Source organism: Nomascus leucogenys, chromosome 20 (genome assembly GCF_006542625.1).
Source record: "Nomascus leucogenys isolate Asia chromosome 20, Asia_NLE_v1, whole genome shotgun sequence".
Classification (NCBI taxonomy): domain Eukaryota; kingdom Metazoa; phylum Chordata; class Mammalia; order Primates; family Hylobatidae; genus Nomascus; species Nomascus leucogenys.
In genome coordinates this window covers 78,675,874-78,694,310 of record NC_044400.1, presented here as the reverse complement: position 1 = coordinate 78,694,310, position 18,437 = coordinate 78,675,874, and the positions used below count along the sequence as shown (strand labels likewise).

At 51.2% G+C, this 18,437-nt stretch overlaps 1 protein-coding gene across 3 annotated transcripts in view; it reads right to left on the bottom strand.

The window, feature by feature from the left end:
• SORCS2 (sortilin related VPS10 domain containing receptor 2) overlaps positions 1 to 18,437 on the bottom strand; it is a 537,963-nt gene that overhangs the window by 67,267 nt on the left and 452,259 nt on the right. For all 3 annotated transcript variants that reach the window (XM_030801231.1, XM_030801232.1, XM_030801233.1), the window contains exons 6-8: positions 12,336 to 12,400; positions 9,514 to 9,632; positions 6,784 to 6,873 (exon numbers count right to left, since the gene is read on the bottom strand). In XM_030801231.1, coding sequence (XP_030657091.1) covers positions 6,784 to 6,873; positions 9,514 to 9,632; positions 12,336 to 12,400 — 274 coding nt within the window. The remainder of the gene's footprint in view (positions 1 to 6,783; positions 6,874 to 9,513; positions 9,633 to 12,335; positions 12,401 to 18,437) is intronic.

Here is an 18,437-nt window from a genome sequence, read left to right as displayed (position 1 = left end):
TATAGTATATGTGATTGTACATATTTGTATGACGTGGAGAAACATGCAGAAGGAAACACCAACATTGCCGATATTTGTTATTAGGTAGAATTAGGTTTGCTTGTAAATAACAGAAACAGGAAAAAGCTCTCTTTATTAGAGAGCTCTAAGAAGCCACACAGGACAATTCCACTAGCATCTCACTGGCTAGATTTTAGAAGCATGACCACATGTAGTTGCAAAGGAAGCTGGGAAATGCAGTCTTTTAGCTGGGAAGCAATGTATTAGCCAAAGTCTGGGGTTTGTTGAACTAAGATGAAGGGGCAGAATGGATATGAGGAGTATCCAAGACTTTCAACAATACCTCCTTGAGGAATGAGGAAGTGAGACTGTCAGGGAAGGGAGGACTGGAGAGGCAAGCAGGTAGAAAGGGTATCTACACATATACATAGTATTGTTTATTATGTTGTATTATAAGGTAAATAGATGTATTCTTCCATTAGTTGTAGTGAACGCATTTTAAATAAGTAATTTTGGAAAAGTTTAAAAAATATTTTTAATAGACATGACAGGGAAATTTCTCCATAGATGTTTATATAAAATTCATGAAACAGTCTAATGAACGAACACCTTCATCAAATTCTTTCAACACTTTGAATGTATCAGCTCACTGCCTTCTGAACACCGGGTTCCTGATGAGACATCTGTTGATAATCATATTGATATTGCTTGTATGTGACAAGTCATTTCTCTCTGGGTGCTTTCAAGATTCTCTCTTAAGAGTTTCTGACTTTTTGCCAGGCATGGTTGATCGCGGCTCTAGTCCCAGCACTTTGGGAGGCTGAGGCAGGTGGATCACTTGAGGTCAGGAGTTCTAGACCAGCCTAGACAACATGGTGAAACCCTGTCTCTATTAAAAATACAAAATTAGCTGGGTATGGTGGCAGGCACCTGTAATCCCAACTACTCAGGAGGCTGAGGCAGGAGAATTGCTTGAACCCAGAAGGTGGAGGTTGCAGTGAGCTGAGATTGTACCACTGAACTCCAGCCTGGGTGACAAAGGGAGATTCTATATCAAAACAAAACAAAACAAAAAAAAAAGAGTTTCTGTCTTTTGACAGTTTGGTTATATGTCTTGGTGTGGATCTCTTTGTGTTTATCCTTCTTAGAGTTTGTTGAACTTTTAGATACTTATATTCACGTCTTTCATCAATATAAATTGATGGGGGAGTTTTGGGCCATTATTTCTTCAAATAGTCTCTCTGCCTTTATCTCTCTTCTGTTCTTTCTGGGACTCCCACAATCATATGTTGGTCTGCTTGATAATGTCCAAAAGCTCCCATAGACTGCGTTCACTTTCCATCCTTGTTCTTTCTGCTCCTCAGCTTGATAATTTTAATTGTCTTATCTTTAAGTTCTCAGATTCCTTCTTCTGCCTTTCAATTCTGCTTTCAAATCCCTCTAGGAAATTTTTCTTTTCAATTATTCTTTTTAGCTCCAGAATTTCTCTTGGTTCCTTTTTATTTTTTCTATCTCTTTATTGCTATTTCCATTCTGTCCATACGTCATTTTCTTGTTTTTCTCTATTTTTCCCTTCAGTTCTTTTAGCCTCTGTAAGACACTCATATTAAAGTCTTTGTCTAGTAGAGCTGCCATCTGGTCTTTCTCAGGGAAGGTTTATGTTATTTTTTTTCTTTTGAATGCATGATACTTTCCTGTTTCTTCGTATGCCTCATAACTTTTTTCATGTCAAAAACTGGACAGTTGAGTCTAATGTCCAGTTAGAGTGGACATTAATAATATGGTACCTCTGGAAATTAGCTTGTCCCCTTTCCATAGAGCTTGCCATATTTTGTTCTTATTTTTGATGGTTGTTGGCTATCTCTTTACCAAGAATCAGCCTTACATGTAGTAAGCTTAACATCTTCCTAGGGCTTTTCTGAGCCTCTGCTTTTCCCTGGGCATGCCTGGTGATTTTCTAAATTCTCCTATATATACAGCTGCTTTTGAATGTCTAGCTCCCAAAAGGGAAAAGGGGGAAAAATAAAAGAGAGGAAAACAGGCTGTGACCCTTTAAATCTCCTGGAAGCTATTTCAACTCATGGTGGTTGCAATAACAGCTGCCTGTCTGGTTATCTGCACATCTGTCATCAGAAGCAGTCAGTAATCAGAGCACAGATCCTCAGTATTTGAAAGACAAGGTCCTTATGGCACTCCTGCACCCTCCAGCTCCTTCAAGCTCTGTGCATGCTGCTCTAGGGGCACGTGCACATTTGCCTGCCATGGGGCTGGGGTGGGGGATGGGAAGCCTGATACCAGGCTAAGAGCTGACATTATCCAAATTGACTTTGATATGCCATCCATGCCTTGCCCTGGAAACTGCAAGCTCTCAAATACACTTGAGAATTCCAAAGCAGTTACACTGGATGGGTTCTGCCAGTGCCGTTGCCATCTAGGTGGCAAGATGCATTCTGGGGCATCCTGCTCTGCCATCTTACCTGATGTCGCTTCTTTCTTTATTCATACAGTTTAGAAATTTTATTTTACTTTAAGTACATTTATGGCAAATACAAGAATATTTCACTTTAAATTTGCATTTACCCATTTTTGTGAATGCTTTTACATAATTGATAGTTATTTGGATTTTTCTTCTCTTTTGTCTATTTACAGCTTTGGCCTATTGTTTACCTCTGTTAGGGAAACTGAATATTTTTAAAAAATGATAAGCAAATAAGCAAAGGATATGGACAAATATAAAAACGGCCCACCCTTTATAGCTTTCACAGACAGGTAAATTAAAACAGCAGGACGGTATCATTTATACCCTTTAACATAGAAGGAAAATAGAAAAACATGGCAAAGCTATGTTGAAGCTGATCTATTCCAACTTTGTTGGTGACAGCAGCTCAGCTTGCCCAAGCAACTAAGCTACACAAACATTTATATCCTTTGTTCTGAAGTGTGGGGAAAAGAAAGAGACATCGGACTGTTACTGCGTCTATGTAGAAAGAAGTAGACATAAGAGACTCCATTTTGTTCTGCACTAAGAAAAATTCTTCTGCCTTGAGATGCTGTTAATCTGTAACCCTAGCCCCAACCCTGTGCTCGAAGAAACATGTGCTGTGTCGACTCAAGGTTTAATGGATTTAGGGCTATGCAGGATATGCTTTGTTAAACAAATGCTTGAAGGCAGCATGCTTGTTAAAAGTCATCACCACTCCCTAATCTCAAGTACCCAGGGACACAAAACACTGCAGAAGGCCCTTGAGACATCTGCCTAGGAAAGCCAGGTATTGTCCAAGGTTTCTCCCCATGTGCCAGTCTGAAATATGGCCTCCCGGGAAGGGAAAGACCTGACCGTCCCCCAGCCCCACACCCGTAAAGGGTCTGTGCTGAGGAGGATTAGTAAAAGAGGAAGGCCTCTTTGCAGTTGAGATAAGAGGAAAGCATCGGTCTCCTGCTTGTTCCTGGGCAATGGAATGTCTCCGTGTAAAACCTGATTGTATATTCCATCTACTGAGAGAGGAGAAAACCGCCTTAGGGCTGGAGGTGAGACATGCTGGTGGCAATACTGCTCTTTAATGTACTGAGATGTTTATGTATGTGCACATCAAGGCACAGCACCTTTTTCTTAACCTTGTTTATGATACAGGGACATTTGTCCACATGTTTTCCTGCTGACTGTCTCCCCACTATTACCCTATTGTCCTGCCACATCCCTCTCTCTGAGATGGTAGAGATAATGATCAATAAATACTGAGGGAACTCAGAGACTGGTGCCGGCAGGGCTCCTCTGTATGCTGAGCACGGGTCCTCTGTATGCTGAGCACCAGTGCCCTGGGCCCACTTTTCTTTCTCTATACTTTGTCTCTGTGTCTCTTTCTTTTCTCAGTCTCTCATCCCACCTGATGAGAAACACCCACAGGTGTGGAGGGGCAGGCCACCCCTTCACTGAAGTTCTCCTTCGACTTTAACTTGAGAAAATTAAAAAGAAATACCTGCGGGCACACATAGATTCATTGCAGCCCTGTTTATAATTATAAAAAAATGGAAACAACCGAAATGTCCAAGCAAGAGTCTGGCTTAGCTCAACAAGGTACACTCTCCTCAATAGAAAGCTTCACAGTCATTTAAAGTAGATATCATGCATCATTCAAGAAACAGTCTCATGCTATAGCGTCCTGTGGATGCAGGCTGGAGACCCAGGACTGCTTGTAATTCAGCTACGTAAAAGCTCTTTTGCATATGACTGAGGAATGCGGGGAGACCAAGAATTGGGGGAGGAGACATTGGGTGGATGGGGTGAGAGGTTTTCGGGTGAGCCCCCTGCTCCAATGTCTATGATTTTCATGATGTTAGTTAAGCAATTAAAAATATAAAAAGAAAAAAAAGAGAGAGTTGAGTCTGTTGGAAGAGGAAACAGGCAAGTTACAAATTCACCATAAAACAACATCTGATGAGGAAATTCAATTAGCCACTTCTATAAGTTGTTGGTGGGAAATACTGGGTGGGTTGCTGTCCTGACCTGGGTGGAGAGGAAGCAGGCTGGCTGGCTGGCTGGGTAAAGGTCTCAGCAACATGAGATGTGGTCTTGAAGACCCCGTAGGGCTCTGGGGGCCCCATTCTTCTGACAGCAGCCCAGCTTGCTCACTTCTTGACAAGGAAGTGACCATCATCTTCAACTGCTGGTCACTGGGTCCTGTGCACGGACCCCTGAGGGAGGACATTGATAGTCACAGCACATGCCACCTGCCCTGGATGGGTCCCTGGTCTTCCCTTGAAACTGAATGACATAAGGCCGGGTGTGTGTCTGTCACTGCTGTGAGAGTCTCTTGATTCTTTTCAATGACCTCCAATTTCCATGGAAATGTGAGAAGAAGAAAACCAGTGTAAAATGCACACTGTCAAGGGTCCACAGCGGGAGACATGACCTGGTGCTTCCTGCAAATCTCACTGACATCACATCTGCAGGTCCAGGGAGCCATCGCTCAAGGTCACAGAGGTCATGACTTATAGCCATAGGCTCCTTAGAGCACCCTTGGCAGCAGGCTGACTGCTGGCCCAGCTACCCCAGCCTCCAATGCCAGAGGGGAGCAGAGAGGGTCCCTGTATGGGCCTAATTCTGGGCTGTGCACTTTCCTCTCCCCTACACCAGGACAAAGAGCCCAGGACAGAGGAGCTTCTAATGCTGTAGCTCCCAAAGGTCGAGGGACGGCTTCCCAGATGCTGAAAAGGTCCCTCACCCCAGAGGGACAGATACCTACCGCCTTTGCCTGAAATGAAACCATTAGCTTTTAATTTACATACTCAGCCAAGCCTGGAGTTCAGTCTATTAAGCTCGGTCCTTTTTTCCTTTTATTTTTTTCTTGTTTTTAAAGAGAAGTTTTTAAAAGGCCTCCTAGACTTTTCCCATTTCTGGCTCAGGAGCGGTCTGAGGGTGCCCAGCGCAGAAGCTCCCACGTCCAAGCACTTTACATCAAGCCACAGCCTGGGCTTGGAGGGCCCAGAGCCGCTGGCCCCTCCCACTCCACTCTCGCTCTTTACCCCAGGGTCTTAGCTCCTGCCCTGCCCTCCACCGGAACCACTTTCTCCGTTGCTCTTCTCGGAGCTGCCTTAGGGCTTTGGATAAAGAATCCCTTCCCATCCTAGCCCCAGAGAGCCCTCCATAGCTGCCTGGCCTAAATCAGCCACACACACAAGCACTCGAGCAGACACACACACACACACACACACACAATCATACACACGCCCTCCATCACTCTCTGTCTCTCCCTCTTGTTCCCTTCTTAGCACAAACCACAACTTGCAATTATTTTATGCATTTGTCTGTCTACTGGATCTCCTGCCTGTTCCCCGTCTGCAAAGCCCACAGGAGCAGGAACCTGGGGCTTCTGATTCACAGCATGGCCTCCTAGCACACATTCCGGTTTATATTTGGTGTTCAGTAAATAAATGTGGAGGAAGGGAAGGTTCATCTGTTTCTCACCTATGCATGTGGGACAAGAGATCTTCGGAAAGTATCATCCCAATGTCCTCAGGAGGGAGGTGTGGCACGAGGCTGAGCTGACTCACCTGGACCTCAGTTTGAGATCTGCCTTTGTTTCTAACTAGCTGTGTGATCTCAGACAGGTTACTGCCTCTCTGAACTTCCATCGCCTCCTCTGATAGGTGGGAATAATATATTAATAGGGTGGAGAGAGGCCCTGAGGCAGGGGCAGGGGCAGAGTTGGGCAATCCCCAGCTCCCCTGGTCTCCCTTCTCTGCCTTCCGAGGCAAGGGAAAGGCAATAGCATTAACTGAGCACCTACTATATGCCAGGCAGCATACTAGGTGGCTGGAATGCAGAGGTGAGTACAGCAGAGATCATCCCCACCCCAGCAATGTCAGAGCAGAGCAGGAGATGGACACTGGAGGGAGGGGTCCCTCGCACCCTGGGCACCAGCAAGGAGAAGAGTGGGATGGGACCAGAAAACAGAGGACTGGGCCCGCCTAGGGGGCCATTAGCAAGTGATATTTCTCCTGAAATACCACATGTGCAAGAGTTCTGGGGAAAGATGAACCAGGCAGAGGGAAGAGCCTGGCAGAGGCCTAGGATGCAGCTGGGCACAGCTGAGTCTGGAAGGGCTGGGTGGGCTGGAATGGAGGGTGTGAGGGGCGAGTGGCTGGAGGAAGCGCAGCTACACACCGTTCTTGTCCATCCTGACCTGGGACCTCCAAGCACCTGTGTGTGAGTCCTGTTGCCCCACGAGTCAGGATAGGCTTAGGGTCTGGCCACAGGGCCAGGCGGAGTGGGGAGCACCTTACCTTTGGCAATGCATACTTCGGCAGCTTCATCAGGACAAATTCATTGCGACGATAAGAGACATAGTATTTTGTCCGGTTTGCTGATGTTGCCTAATCAGGGGAAGAAACACATTTTTGAGAGGCTTGATTCCCTCTCCAGCCAGAGTCTCATGAATGAAAAACTACATATTATATTAAGCAAGTGAAAATGCCCTTTTACTTTGCTTCTACCTGTTCTGCTTGAAATGAGCAGACTCCTATTCATCCTTCAAAACCCCAAATTAACACCCCTCCTCTGGGAAGTCATCTTCTGCTTCCTTCAGTCAGAACTTATTTCCCCATGCTCTCTCAGCACCTTGTTGCTCTGCATCCAACTTATGGAACAAGGTGGAGAAAGTTCCGATGGAGAAGGAGACAGGCCAAAGATGAGCTCGTTACCAAAGGTGATCACTGAACTTCGAGGCATGACAAACAAAGCCGGCACCGTCCCGAGTGCTTTTCCCGGGCAGCTCATTTGATCTCATAACAATCAACCCCATGAACTGTGGCCATGGGCATCTGTTCCCAGAGACAGAAAGGCCCAGCAGGACAGGACTGTGGCAGGTCTCTGATTACAGAGGCCACATATCCTCACTGCCACAGAACAGGAGGTGCAGCTTCCTGAGCCACCAGCACCGCCACCTTGTTGGTGGTGAGGTGGGGCTGGAAGGGCTGAGGTTTCTCACATCCCAGCACAGGCTCCTGGATCCTCTGAGGAGGAGGGTGGGAGGAGGAAGGGAGCGGGCAGGAGAGGCCTAGGCTGGGGTAGGGAGAGCTTTCCTCTGCAGTTGTTGAGAAAGATGGAAACCAGGATAGAAACTGGATGGAGCCGGTGGCCCCCGCCTTCTCCTGCCCCTCATAAACAATGTCGCGAGCACCAACACCAGGCAAGCTAACTCTGTGACCTTGTGCAGAATGAGACCACCCTGCGATCGGGTCTGAACACAGACCAGACGTGAATGTCGTTCAAACCCCCAAGATGCCCAGACACCCACCCTGGCTGAGATGAGCGAGGGCTGCTGCTTCACTGCCCGGCTCCCGCCTCCCCCTGAGTCTCCTGCCTCCCCTGAATCACCCCTCCCTTTAGAGAAGATTGAGACGCCCGATCCTAGCAGGACCTCACCTCCTCACATCCCTCAATCCAGAGTCACACCTGGTTTCCTCGCAACCCCCCGAAATCACCTCCTGCAGCCCACACCTGACAATCAGGCCCTTCTAACCCCTCTGAGATGCCCAGGTTCCCCAGGTCGTGTGTTCCCCCTCGCCGCACTGAGTGATAACCCAGCCTGCTCCGCCATAGGTGAGCTCCGGGGGTCTTAGGCTGCAGGGCTTTGACAGGCGAGCCTGTCTAACGTTTAGAAACCACTCAACATGGGAGATGGTTGCCCAGAGAGCTGACACTGTCTTTGCTCTGGTACTTAGTGGAAATCTGCAGAAATGCAATGCTAGGAGCTGGGAAAGCAGGTGGGGGGTTCAGACCTAGAGCCCAGCCTCAGCTTGCCTGAGTCAGGTGTAGGGACAAAAGGAGTAAATGGTACGGAATGACACACTGGGGCCTGGGCTGTGACGGAGGAAGGTACAGGGCTGGGGGTCCTCAGAGGAGGCACCAGTGAGCCTGAAGTGGAGGCAGAAGTCAGGGAAGACTTCCTGGAGGAGGAAGTGCATGATTGAGTCTTCAAGAAGGAGCAGGATCAGCTGGTGGAGAAGCGAGGCACAGCACAGGGAACGGTACGAGCAAACACACAGACAGGGGATCAAAAGCCAGCGGCTGGGGCTCAGCAGAGAGCAGTGGAAACTGGGCAGGGCTGGAGGTTAGGGCCGGTGGCAGCAGCAGCCTATTGCCTGGCCTGCTTTAATGGTGGGGGATGGGATGCCCACTGCCTGCCCTAGCCCCTAACTCCATGGTGGCCCTTGGCACACACTGAGTGTAGAGTGGGGAGCTGGGGTGACCAAGTGTGGCTGACACATGGGAAGGAGGAGGCTGGGGAGCACGGAGGCCCTTCTGGGGAGAGGGCACCCCGCAGCTGCCCTCAAGGGGCTTCCTTGGGGGAAACTTTGGTTTGTTTTACAGGGTCCCGGAGGGCAGAACAGAACCCAGTGGATGGGAGTCCGATGACGCAGACCCTGTCTCAGGGCCAGAAGAAACAGGCCAGTGACTGGGGCCACTCAGCAGAGGGCTAGGCTGTTTCGGGAGGGCTGAGCTCCCCATCCATGAAGGTGAAGAAAAGCTGGATGGATTGGTTGTGTGCTAGAGTTTCTGAATTAGCTGGGACCACCTGGCTGCTGAGGGTGGGCCCACTTGTGACCTGAGGGCACAGGCAGCAGGGTCCTGGTCACAGGGCTGTGGACAGCCGGTGCCTGGTGGCCAAGAACCAGCACCAGGAGCAGTCCTGGTCAGTTCCAAAGTCACTGATTAAGCCAAGTGGGGCTAAATGGGCTTAGGTTTGGGGACCCCGAGTGGCTGGGAGGTTTGTGGTAGCCAGAAGGGAGGTGGAGCCTCAGTGTCCCTGAGCCCCAGTTCTGGACTTGCGGGGGCTTCTGTGGACGCCTGCAGCCACAGCCACGGTCAGAAACCGTGACCTGCAAAGTAGCACTTGAAAGTGAAATACCCGTTTTATTGCCTCTTTTCTGAGCGATTCCATTTTTGCCGCGAGCGGGTCATCCACCACATCGCCTGTTGCCAATTTCCAAAAGCCCTGGAAGCAAGCTTACCTTAAAGAAGATGTAATCGTCCTGCACAGTCAGAGACCCGTGGTCAATGGGGCCTGTGAACGGGGCCGTCAGCATCTTCTCGGAGCAATTGTGGATCGGGCAGGTGACGTACCGAAAGTCTACAGGAGAGAGGCGCCAACCCAGGCGGTCAGACTCCAGCCGGAGCCACAGACAGCCCGAGACATGTGCTGGGCTCCATCCTCCTCCACCACTGCGGTGCGGCTTCGTGGGCTTGAATTCTAAAGGCCACTGTGATGACACCTGAGGCTGAGGGTGTCATCCTCGCTCACTGTGGGCCACCTGCACTCTGACACGAGCTCCTTCAACCCTCAGGAAGGTGTTCGTGCTACTCTGGAGCCTGCCACCCCCCTGTAGGAGGGGTCAGCACAGATGACGGTGGGTACCTCGCCATACCCAGACGTGCACGGCCCCCACACCCTCCTGAGAAGTCTCTCACACCTAAGCAGGGGTGGGGGCGGGTGGGGCTCCAAATTTTAAGCAAATGCTTCTACCCTTTCCAAATACTTATGGTTTAGCAATATTGAATGCATGCTTTGCCAGGGAGCTGCTAATTTAAAGTCCTTCTGTTTCCCTGGGGCAAATTTATGTGGAGGGGCTGGATCCTGGAGGCCTCAGGAAGCTCTGCGTTCCAGCTTGTGAGCCAGGAGGAAGATTTATCCAAAGGGACCAAGGGAAGGGTGCCTCCTTCTCCTCCTCTTCCTCCTCTTCCTTTTCCTTCTCCTTCTGCCCCCTGCCCTGGGTGACCCGGAAGCATGGAGAATGGTTAAGGGAAGGGGTTTAGGAACCAGAAAGGCCGACCCCTAAGCTCAGCCTCAGGTTTCTGCACTGAACAATGGAGTGGGCCTACCTGCCCGGGCTGTTCAGAGGAGGCAGAGGGCAGTGTACACAGAGGGTACATGGGCAGCAGCACCAGGCCACTGCCAAGCCCTCCTGAGCCACACTCATGTTCCCTTGAAACTGCCTGGTGTGCCCAGCACTCAACACTGAACCACTGAACTTCCTGCAGTGGGGCTGCCTGGCTGGAGATGCAGTGAAATGACTAGCTCAGGAGCAGGCTCAGTCAACAATTTACTGACTCATATGCTCACTCACTCACTCACTCACTCACTCACTCACTCACTCACTCACTCAATCACTCACTCAATCACTCACTCATTCACTCACTCACTCAATCATTCACTCAATCACTCACTCAATCACTCACTCATTCACTCACTCACTCACTCACTCACTCAATCACTCACTCATTCACTCATTCACTCACTCAATCACTCACTCATTCACTCATTCACTCACTCACTCAATCACTCAATCACTCACTCACTCACTCACTCATTCAATCACTCAATCACTCACTCATTCACTCACTCAATCACTCACTCACTCATTCACTCACTCACCTATTCATTCATTCATTCCCTCAATCACTCACTCATTCATTCATCTCACCATGGTCAGGCTCTCAGTGTTCCAGGCCTACAGCCAACACAACCACCTCTCAGGCTGATGGGTTGTGTGCTGGGTATAATAGCCCTGATGATAGTGCTTGCCAATTTCTGTAGTATAAACACCCCCACATGGCCATGCAGGAGCCACCTAAATGAACTTGGTGAATATGGAGTTGAAAGAGCTGTGGACAGCGGGTGCTCATGAGCCAGGGCCAGCTGAAGCTCTGGAAAGGGCAGACAGCTGACCCTGACAACGTGGTGTGATGCGGGCAGTGAGTCTTTCTCTCTGTAGCACATGTCATTTTGCAATGTTCTGCCCAGTAGGCTACTCAGGGGCAACCCTGGCATCTGGCTAGGTGCTTATTCATTCAGCAGCCTTACTGGGGACACAGATGATCAGTAGCCCACACTGGTACTCAAGGAGTTCCAGGCCCTGGAAAGTGTGCAGAGCTGGGATGGTGGAGCCCAGCAGAGGTGGCTGGCAGGGTGCCTGAGGTCAAAGGTAAGAAATTCCAAAAGGGAGGAGCATTCCCAGCAGGGGTGGTGAGAGGTGCACCAGCCGGGACCTTGTGACCCCAGGCAAACCTGGACTGCCCCTGAGCTGTTGCCCTGGTTATCAACACAGAACAGTAATAGCGCTGGCCCCGCCTGCCCGAGTGTGACGGGGTGGGGGTGGGGGAGGGGTGGGGGGTGGGGTGGGGAGCCACACTTAGCAACTGACCCTGCCCCCGAAAGCTTGGCCCTGATGACCCCCCGTTGGGGACTCTGCATTCACTTATTTCATATCACCATCCATTTCACAGGCCAGGAGACTGGGGTGACTGGCCTCGGGCCCTGAGGTTGGCCAGCGGCAGGGCTGGGAGCTGATGCTGGCATTTCTGTTCTAATTGGGACACATCCTGGCTCAGGTGATCCTGCACAGAGGATGTCTCTGCGGGGACTCAGCTGCTCTGCCCTCCTCAGAGCACCCTCCTGTCACACAGCATGTACGGCCCTGGGCAGGAAGTTGGCCGGGTCCGAGTAGGAAGGCCCGTGCCCCCACCCCTGCCCCCCACCTCCACACTTAGCACATGCCGGGGGTGGGGGGCCGAGTGAGTGGGAAACACTCAATGCACAGGAGCCAGAACAAATCGCCCTCTTAATAGACTTTCTCACTGGAGTGGAGCTGCTTGACTTCGATTCCTCCCTAGCTGGAAAACAAGCACATTTAAAACCATGCCACATCGAGACGCAGTGAGGGCGGCTGTGTAGGGCCAGCCACTGGGGACGAGTGACTGAACACAGGCGCGGCCGAGCTGTGTCGGGCGCGAGGTGACTCAGGGATACCCGGTGCCTGTGCACTGCCCGGCTTACCTCCACCGAGGTCCTGGGCTTCCACGTGGACCAAATCAGGGTCAGCGTCCACCCCAGACACAGACCTGGAAAAGAAGAGCCGAGGCTGGGGTCGGGAATGGAGTCACCGTGCCCTTCCCCCCAGCAGCTCCCCACACCCCATGCAGCCACGTGGCCTCCCTGGTTCTGAAGCCGCCCTTGCTCTGTGAGTCCGGAGGTCATCACCTCCCTGGGACCCCACCTGCTCCTGAGGTGCCTGGAGTCTCTGTGTTTTCCTTGTGTGAGCTGAGGGGATTGGGTTTCTTTCTGTCATGGGAGTGTTTGTAAAAGACTTTCTTCTTCAGAAAAGACTTTCACGTTGCTTTTTCATTTTTGTTTGTTTTGTTTCATTTTGATCATCTAAAATGACTACGGGAGGCAGGCAGGCCTGGGACTCCCATCCTATCCTAATTTTATAAACATGGAAACTGTGGCTCAAAGAAGCAAAATGACTCTCCCAGAGCCATACAGTGGTATGGGCTGACCTGGGATTCAAGCCAGGCTCTCCTGGGCTGTTGCTCTGTCTCCTGCTCCCCATGACCTGGTCAAGTGTGGCCTTGGGAAGGTTCCTCTCTCGGCCATCAGCCCTCCTCTGGTGCTGCCTCCAGGGACTTGCCTGAATCCTTTCGTGAGGTGGCGAAGGCTCCAGCAAGAGGAATGCACTCCCTACCCCATCACTCGACAGTTTGCACCAGGCTGTCCCCACACATGGGCCTGGACTGTGCATTGTGAGGCAGGTGCCTTCATCTGCATTCACACGTGACCCCACTAGGGCCAGAACGGGTCTGTGACTTGCCTGAGGCAACATGGCTCAGACCAGGGCAGTCTCAGGCTCCTGCCCAGGTCTGCTTGATCCCAAAATGCATGCTCTCCTCAGACCCCACACACTGCCCTGCTCACAACCCAGGCCTTCTCCTAATACCACGAGTCTAGATGTCCCATCTGTTATGGGACTCTGCCTCCTTTGGGGGTGGTCCCAGCTTCAGAGAAGCCGTGAAGGAAATGCAGGAGTTTTGCCAAGTGGCTGAGTTCCATAGATATCTCTAAGAGCCCAGTGGGACAAACCTACTGTGTACAAGGCCCGCTGCGGGCCCTGGGGACAGAGATAAAGGAGACACTGCAGCTGCCCTGTTGGCTCCTGGGTCAGGACACTCAGGCTGGGGTTGTGGTTCTCCCACTCCACTCTCAATCCACCCACACCCCATCCCTGTCCGACTCCTCTCTCCGTTTCATTGCCCTGCTGGGCGAAGTCTTTAACTGGGCGGGAGGAGAGGGAGGAAGCTTCTGTCATTAGAGGCAGAAGCCAGGTCCTGAGTCTGTGCTGCACACAGCATGTCACTTGAGCTCATTTAATAGCTCCATTTGGTGGCAGGTGCTCAGGTACAGGGAATGTCCTAGGTGCTCTAGATGCCTTATCATACTTATCTTGAATGATCCCAAATGGTTTGGTTATACCCATTTTACAGATGAGAAAACCAAGGCCCAGACAGGTGAAAACAGATCAAAGCTCATAAAGCTAATAGAGCAAGATCCACTACCCAGGTTCTGCCATTCCCAAAGCAACATCTTTTCATCCCACAGGTTGCTTCCTAGCTATGCACAGCATTGTGCACCAAATAATACAGTGAAGGGATAGTGGTGGAGAGGAGTACAGCTACCCCACCCTCAGTCCAGGGTCTCAGCTGGAGTCTACACTTGCCCTGGCCCCTTTGTCCAAGGCTCTCCCCTGTGCCCTCACAGACTGTCCACCTGCATGGGGCTGGCTGGAGGTGGAAAGCATCGCTTGCCCTCTTGGACACTGTCTCCTGGCTTTTCCAGTAATTACTCTGGCACCAATTCTGCCTTGAATTTATGCAGTACTTGTCCTCTCAGTGCTGAAGAGCCAGCAACGACAGGGCAAAGGCTGCTGCTCAGGGTTGGCAAGTCTGAAAGCCTCGCCTTTGAGGGACATCCACCCATCCATTCACCACCTGGCTCACAGGGGTTCTGTGAGGGGCCAAGCCTATGAAGCACCTGGAATGAGGCCTGAGATGGGACAGAAGACATGTCCTAGGGTCACAGCTTCATAGGCTGGTCCTCCAGGGAAGGCAGGGATGGAGTCCAATTTTGGTGTCGTATCCAGCATATGCCCAGTGTTGAGCCTGGCTCCCAGGGGGGGAGTGGGGATTTTTTTTTTTTTTTTTTTTTTAATGAAAGGAACCTTAGTGAGGACCTGGTCCAGGGTTTCTCAAACCAAGCACCACATCCCATCTCCCAGATTTCACCATCTCTCTGTGCCCACTGAACTGTCATCTACCTGCCACTTTCTTCACACTGAAAACTTCCACCTGCTTTAGCCTTCTGCGAAGCAAGACTCCTTGGGAAGTCCTGGATTTGGCGGCTGGTCATGTTTGTTATCACAGGCATTCCAGCTGATATGACTGTTAAAGCTGCGTATCCATTTACCACACCAGTCCCTCTCGTGGACACTTTGCCCAAGAGCAAACTGAACCTCAAGATGAGGAAGTCACTTCCTGGTGGCAGTGGCCACTCAGCGCTGGGGACAGGAGCGCCTCCATAGCCTGCTTGCAAGTGGTTGAGATGTCTCAGGCAGAGTGCCCAGTCCCCCGGGGCCTCTCCCCACCACTGACAGCTTCCCACCCAGACTTGGCCCCGTTCGGTTCCCAACCTTCCTCCCAACCTGCCTGGCACCAGGATCCCCATTTGCTTCACCTTCTCCAGGGACCAGGTCCACCCAAGTGGCCCCAGGTGGACAGGGGAAATACATAAATGGGTTTGAGTGGTACAGACCCCACAGATGTGCCATGTGGTGGGAGCCAGCTGGGACTCCCCCATAGTCTACTGAGATTTCAAACACAGGGGCACCAGCATCAATCATTTTGACCCTAGGTAAAGAGCTCTCCCTTTCAAGGTGGAGTGTTGATTTCGGCTTTTGTGAACGGACCATTTGTAAGCTCCTTGGAAAGGAGGTCTCAGGCCTGACATTGCTCTCTCCTGAATACAGACAGGCATTGTTCCCTTCAGCAGCAGACCCTCCACCAGCAATATGGAATTTCAGCCTCATCATCCATCATCTGTGAAGCGGGGCAATGACACCCGGAGCACAGGCTCCCTCTGCCCTCACTCATTCATTCACCCACTCACCCAATCACAGACTCACTCACTCACCCACTCACTCATTCACTCAATCACAGACTCACTCAGTCACCCACTCGCTCATTTACTCACTCAGTCACAGACTCACTCACTCAGTCACTCACTGATTCCCTCAGTCACAGACTCACTCATTCACTCACTCACTCATTCCCTCAGTCACTCATTCACTTACTCAGTCACAGACTCACTTATTCATTTAACCACTCAGTCAATCAAAGACTCACTCACTCAGTCACTCACTCACTTACCCACTCACTCATTCACTCACTCATTCACTCAGTCACTCATTTGCTCAATCAGACTCACTCATTTACTCACTTATTCACTCACTCAGTAACAGACTCACTCACTCAGCCACTCAGTCACTCATTCAGTCACTCACAGACTCAGTCACTCAGTCACTAATCACTCGTCCACTCACTCACTCACTCAGTCACTCACTCAACCACAGACCCACTCATTCACTCAGTGACTCATTCACTCACTCACTCATTCACTCAGTCACAGACTCACTCATCCACTCATTCACTCACTCACTCACTCTTTCACTCATGCAGTCACAGACTCACTCACTCAGCCACTCACTCACCCAGTCACAGACTCACTCACTCAGCCACTCACTCACTCATTCACTCACAGTCAGACTCACTCAGTCACTCATTCACTACTCATTCACTCAATCACTCATTCACTCACTCAACCACAGACTCACTCGATCACTCACTCATTCACTCACTCACTCACTCATTCACTCACTCACCCACTCACTCACCCACTTATTCATTCATTCATTCACTCGGTCAGTTACTTGCTCATTCATTCATTCATTCTTTCATGCAATCACACACTCAGCTATTTACTCATTCATTCACTCACCTACTCACTCATTTATTCACTCATTTATTACCTAACTCATCACTCGGTCATTGACTCATTCATTCCCTCACTCAATCACACACTCATTTATTTACTCACCCATTTACTCACTTAGTAGTTACTCATTCACTCATTTATTCACTCATTCATTCATTCATTCATTACCTCACTAACTCATCACTCAGTCATTTACTCATTCATTTCGAGTCACTCACCCTCTAAATTCATTCATTTACCATGTTTGTTCCTTTAGTCTCTTGCTCTGAGCACTTCCCACAGCCATATCTCAGTGTACTGGCGAAGGCCCTGGGCTAGACACTGGTGTACAGGTGGCCTGAGGCCTGGTCCCTGCTCCAGGCCCCTCAGTCATGGGTTCTGAAGACTCTCTTAGATCACACTTATAACATCTGAGATAGAGCCCCACTCCCCGCAGGAAACAGCAAGCCTGACACACAGGCCTTCTTGCTTGTCGGGGTCTCCACTGCTTAGAAATGGCAGGCCTGTGAGATGGCCTGGGGCAGGCAGCCCTCAGGGAGTGAGTGTTTTGGGAAGTGGGAACTGACTTTCACCCCATTTGTGCTGAAGGCAGCTCCAGTGCAAATGGTTCTGTTAAGCCCTGAAAGGTATGATAACCAAGGATGCAGTGGGGAGAGCTCTACCTCTTCCTTCTATGGGCAGAGGCCCTGCCGCCCCCATGCCCTGCACCAGGGCCAGGCCCTGGAGCTGATGGAGAGGAAGGCTGAGGCTTTCCCTGGGTGCGTGGGGCTGAGCAAGGAGGCAGACGCAGGAACACCCGGTGAAGCCCAGGCAGCCAGACCACCCAGCAGAGTGGGCAAGGGCCACTGGCCACAGTCAGAGGGGGACCGAGGCTAAGGGCTACAGCTTGGGGCAGCAGGACCTAGAATGTGGGCCCGAACCTATCCAAGCCTCAGCTCCCGCCTGTGACATGAGACCTAGAACGCATGCCCGAGCCTCAGTTCTTCCCTGTGACATGAGGGAGACCCTCATGGGCTGCTGCGGGGATGCCATGGAACGGTGCATTCAGAGCCTCCATGCGCTGCCCGGCGGACACTCAGTATTCAAAGCAGGGTGGCTGCGGGGCAGCTGCTGTTATGATTCTGTTCTGGGGCGTGGAGATACTGAGGGCAGGGTGGGGGTGGGTGCCTGAGGCCCTGCCCAGGAGGCAGCAGGTATCAGGGCACCTGGGGCTGCTCCCTCTCACTTGCAGGCCACTCTAATGAGCTTGTTTGCTGTGTAGCTTCTCAAAACGTTAATGAGTCTGAGCTTCAGACAGAACACGGGGCTTTGGCAATTCCCGCTGTCAGTTCAAGGACAAAGAGCTCCTTGGAAATGCTGTCAAAACAGCATTATTCACCGCTTACCGGGGGAGGGGAGGCATCCCCACCGCTGTCACCACACTCCAGGAGAGATCCCGGGGCCGGGGCCATAGTGGCCAGCGTCTGCTGTGATTCCCTCGAATAACAGCAGGGAAACTTGGGGGAGGAAACAATTTGATTTGCCTGAAATAACATGTTTGAATTATCGCCAATTTCCCTCTGGGCACTGTGGGTCGGTTTCTCTCTCTGGCTGGAGAGCTGTCCATGAGGCTGACCTGGCCTGGGAGTGAACAGAGCTCTGCCAATCCCCCAGAGTGACCTGGCTCAGAAGTCCCACCTCCTGGCTCTGCTCCCCACCTCTGTGAGCGCTCGGGCCCAGGCATCCCACCGCGGGGCAGCTCTGGCTCCTGACAGTTGACAGCAATGACAAGGCCAGTGATGGATGGCCGTGCTCTGGTTTCCAAGGGAGGAACCGGGCCCTCCCGTGGGCAGCCTGCAGACAGACGGCCGGCCGTCGCCTCTCCCCATGAGCCAACGGCGTGTACGCCAGCAGTCGGCATTCCAGAGGAAAAAGCCTTCCTTCAGCCTGTGGGGTGGCCAGGACGCCAGTCTCCCGCCACGGTCAGCGTGACATTACAAAGGGCCCTTGCCCACTCTGCAGCCGCCAACTTGAACCTCTTAATAATTTTGTCTTTAATTGGAGCTTTGGAAGGGA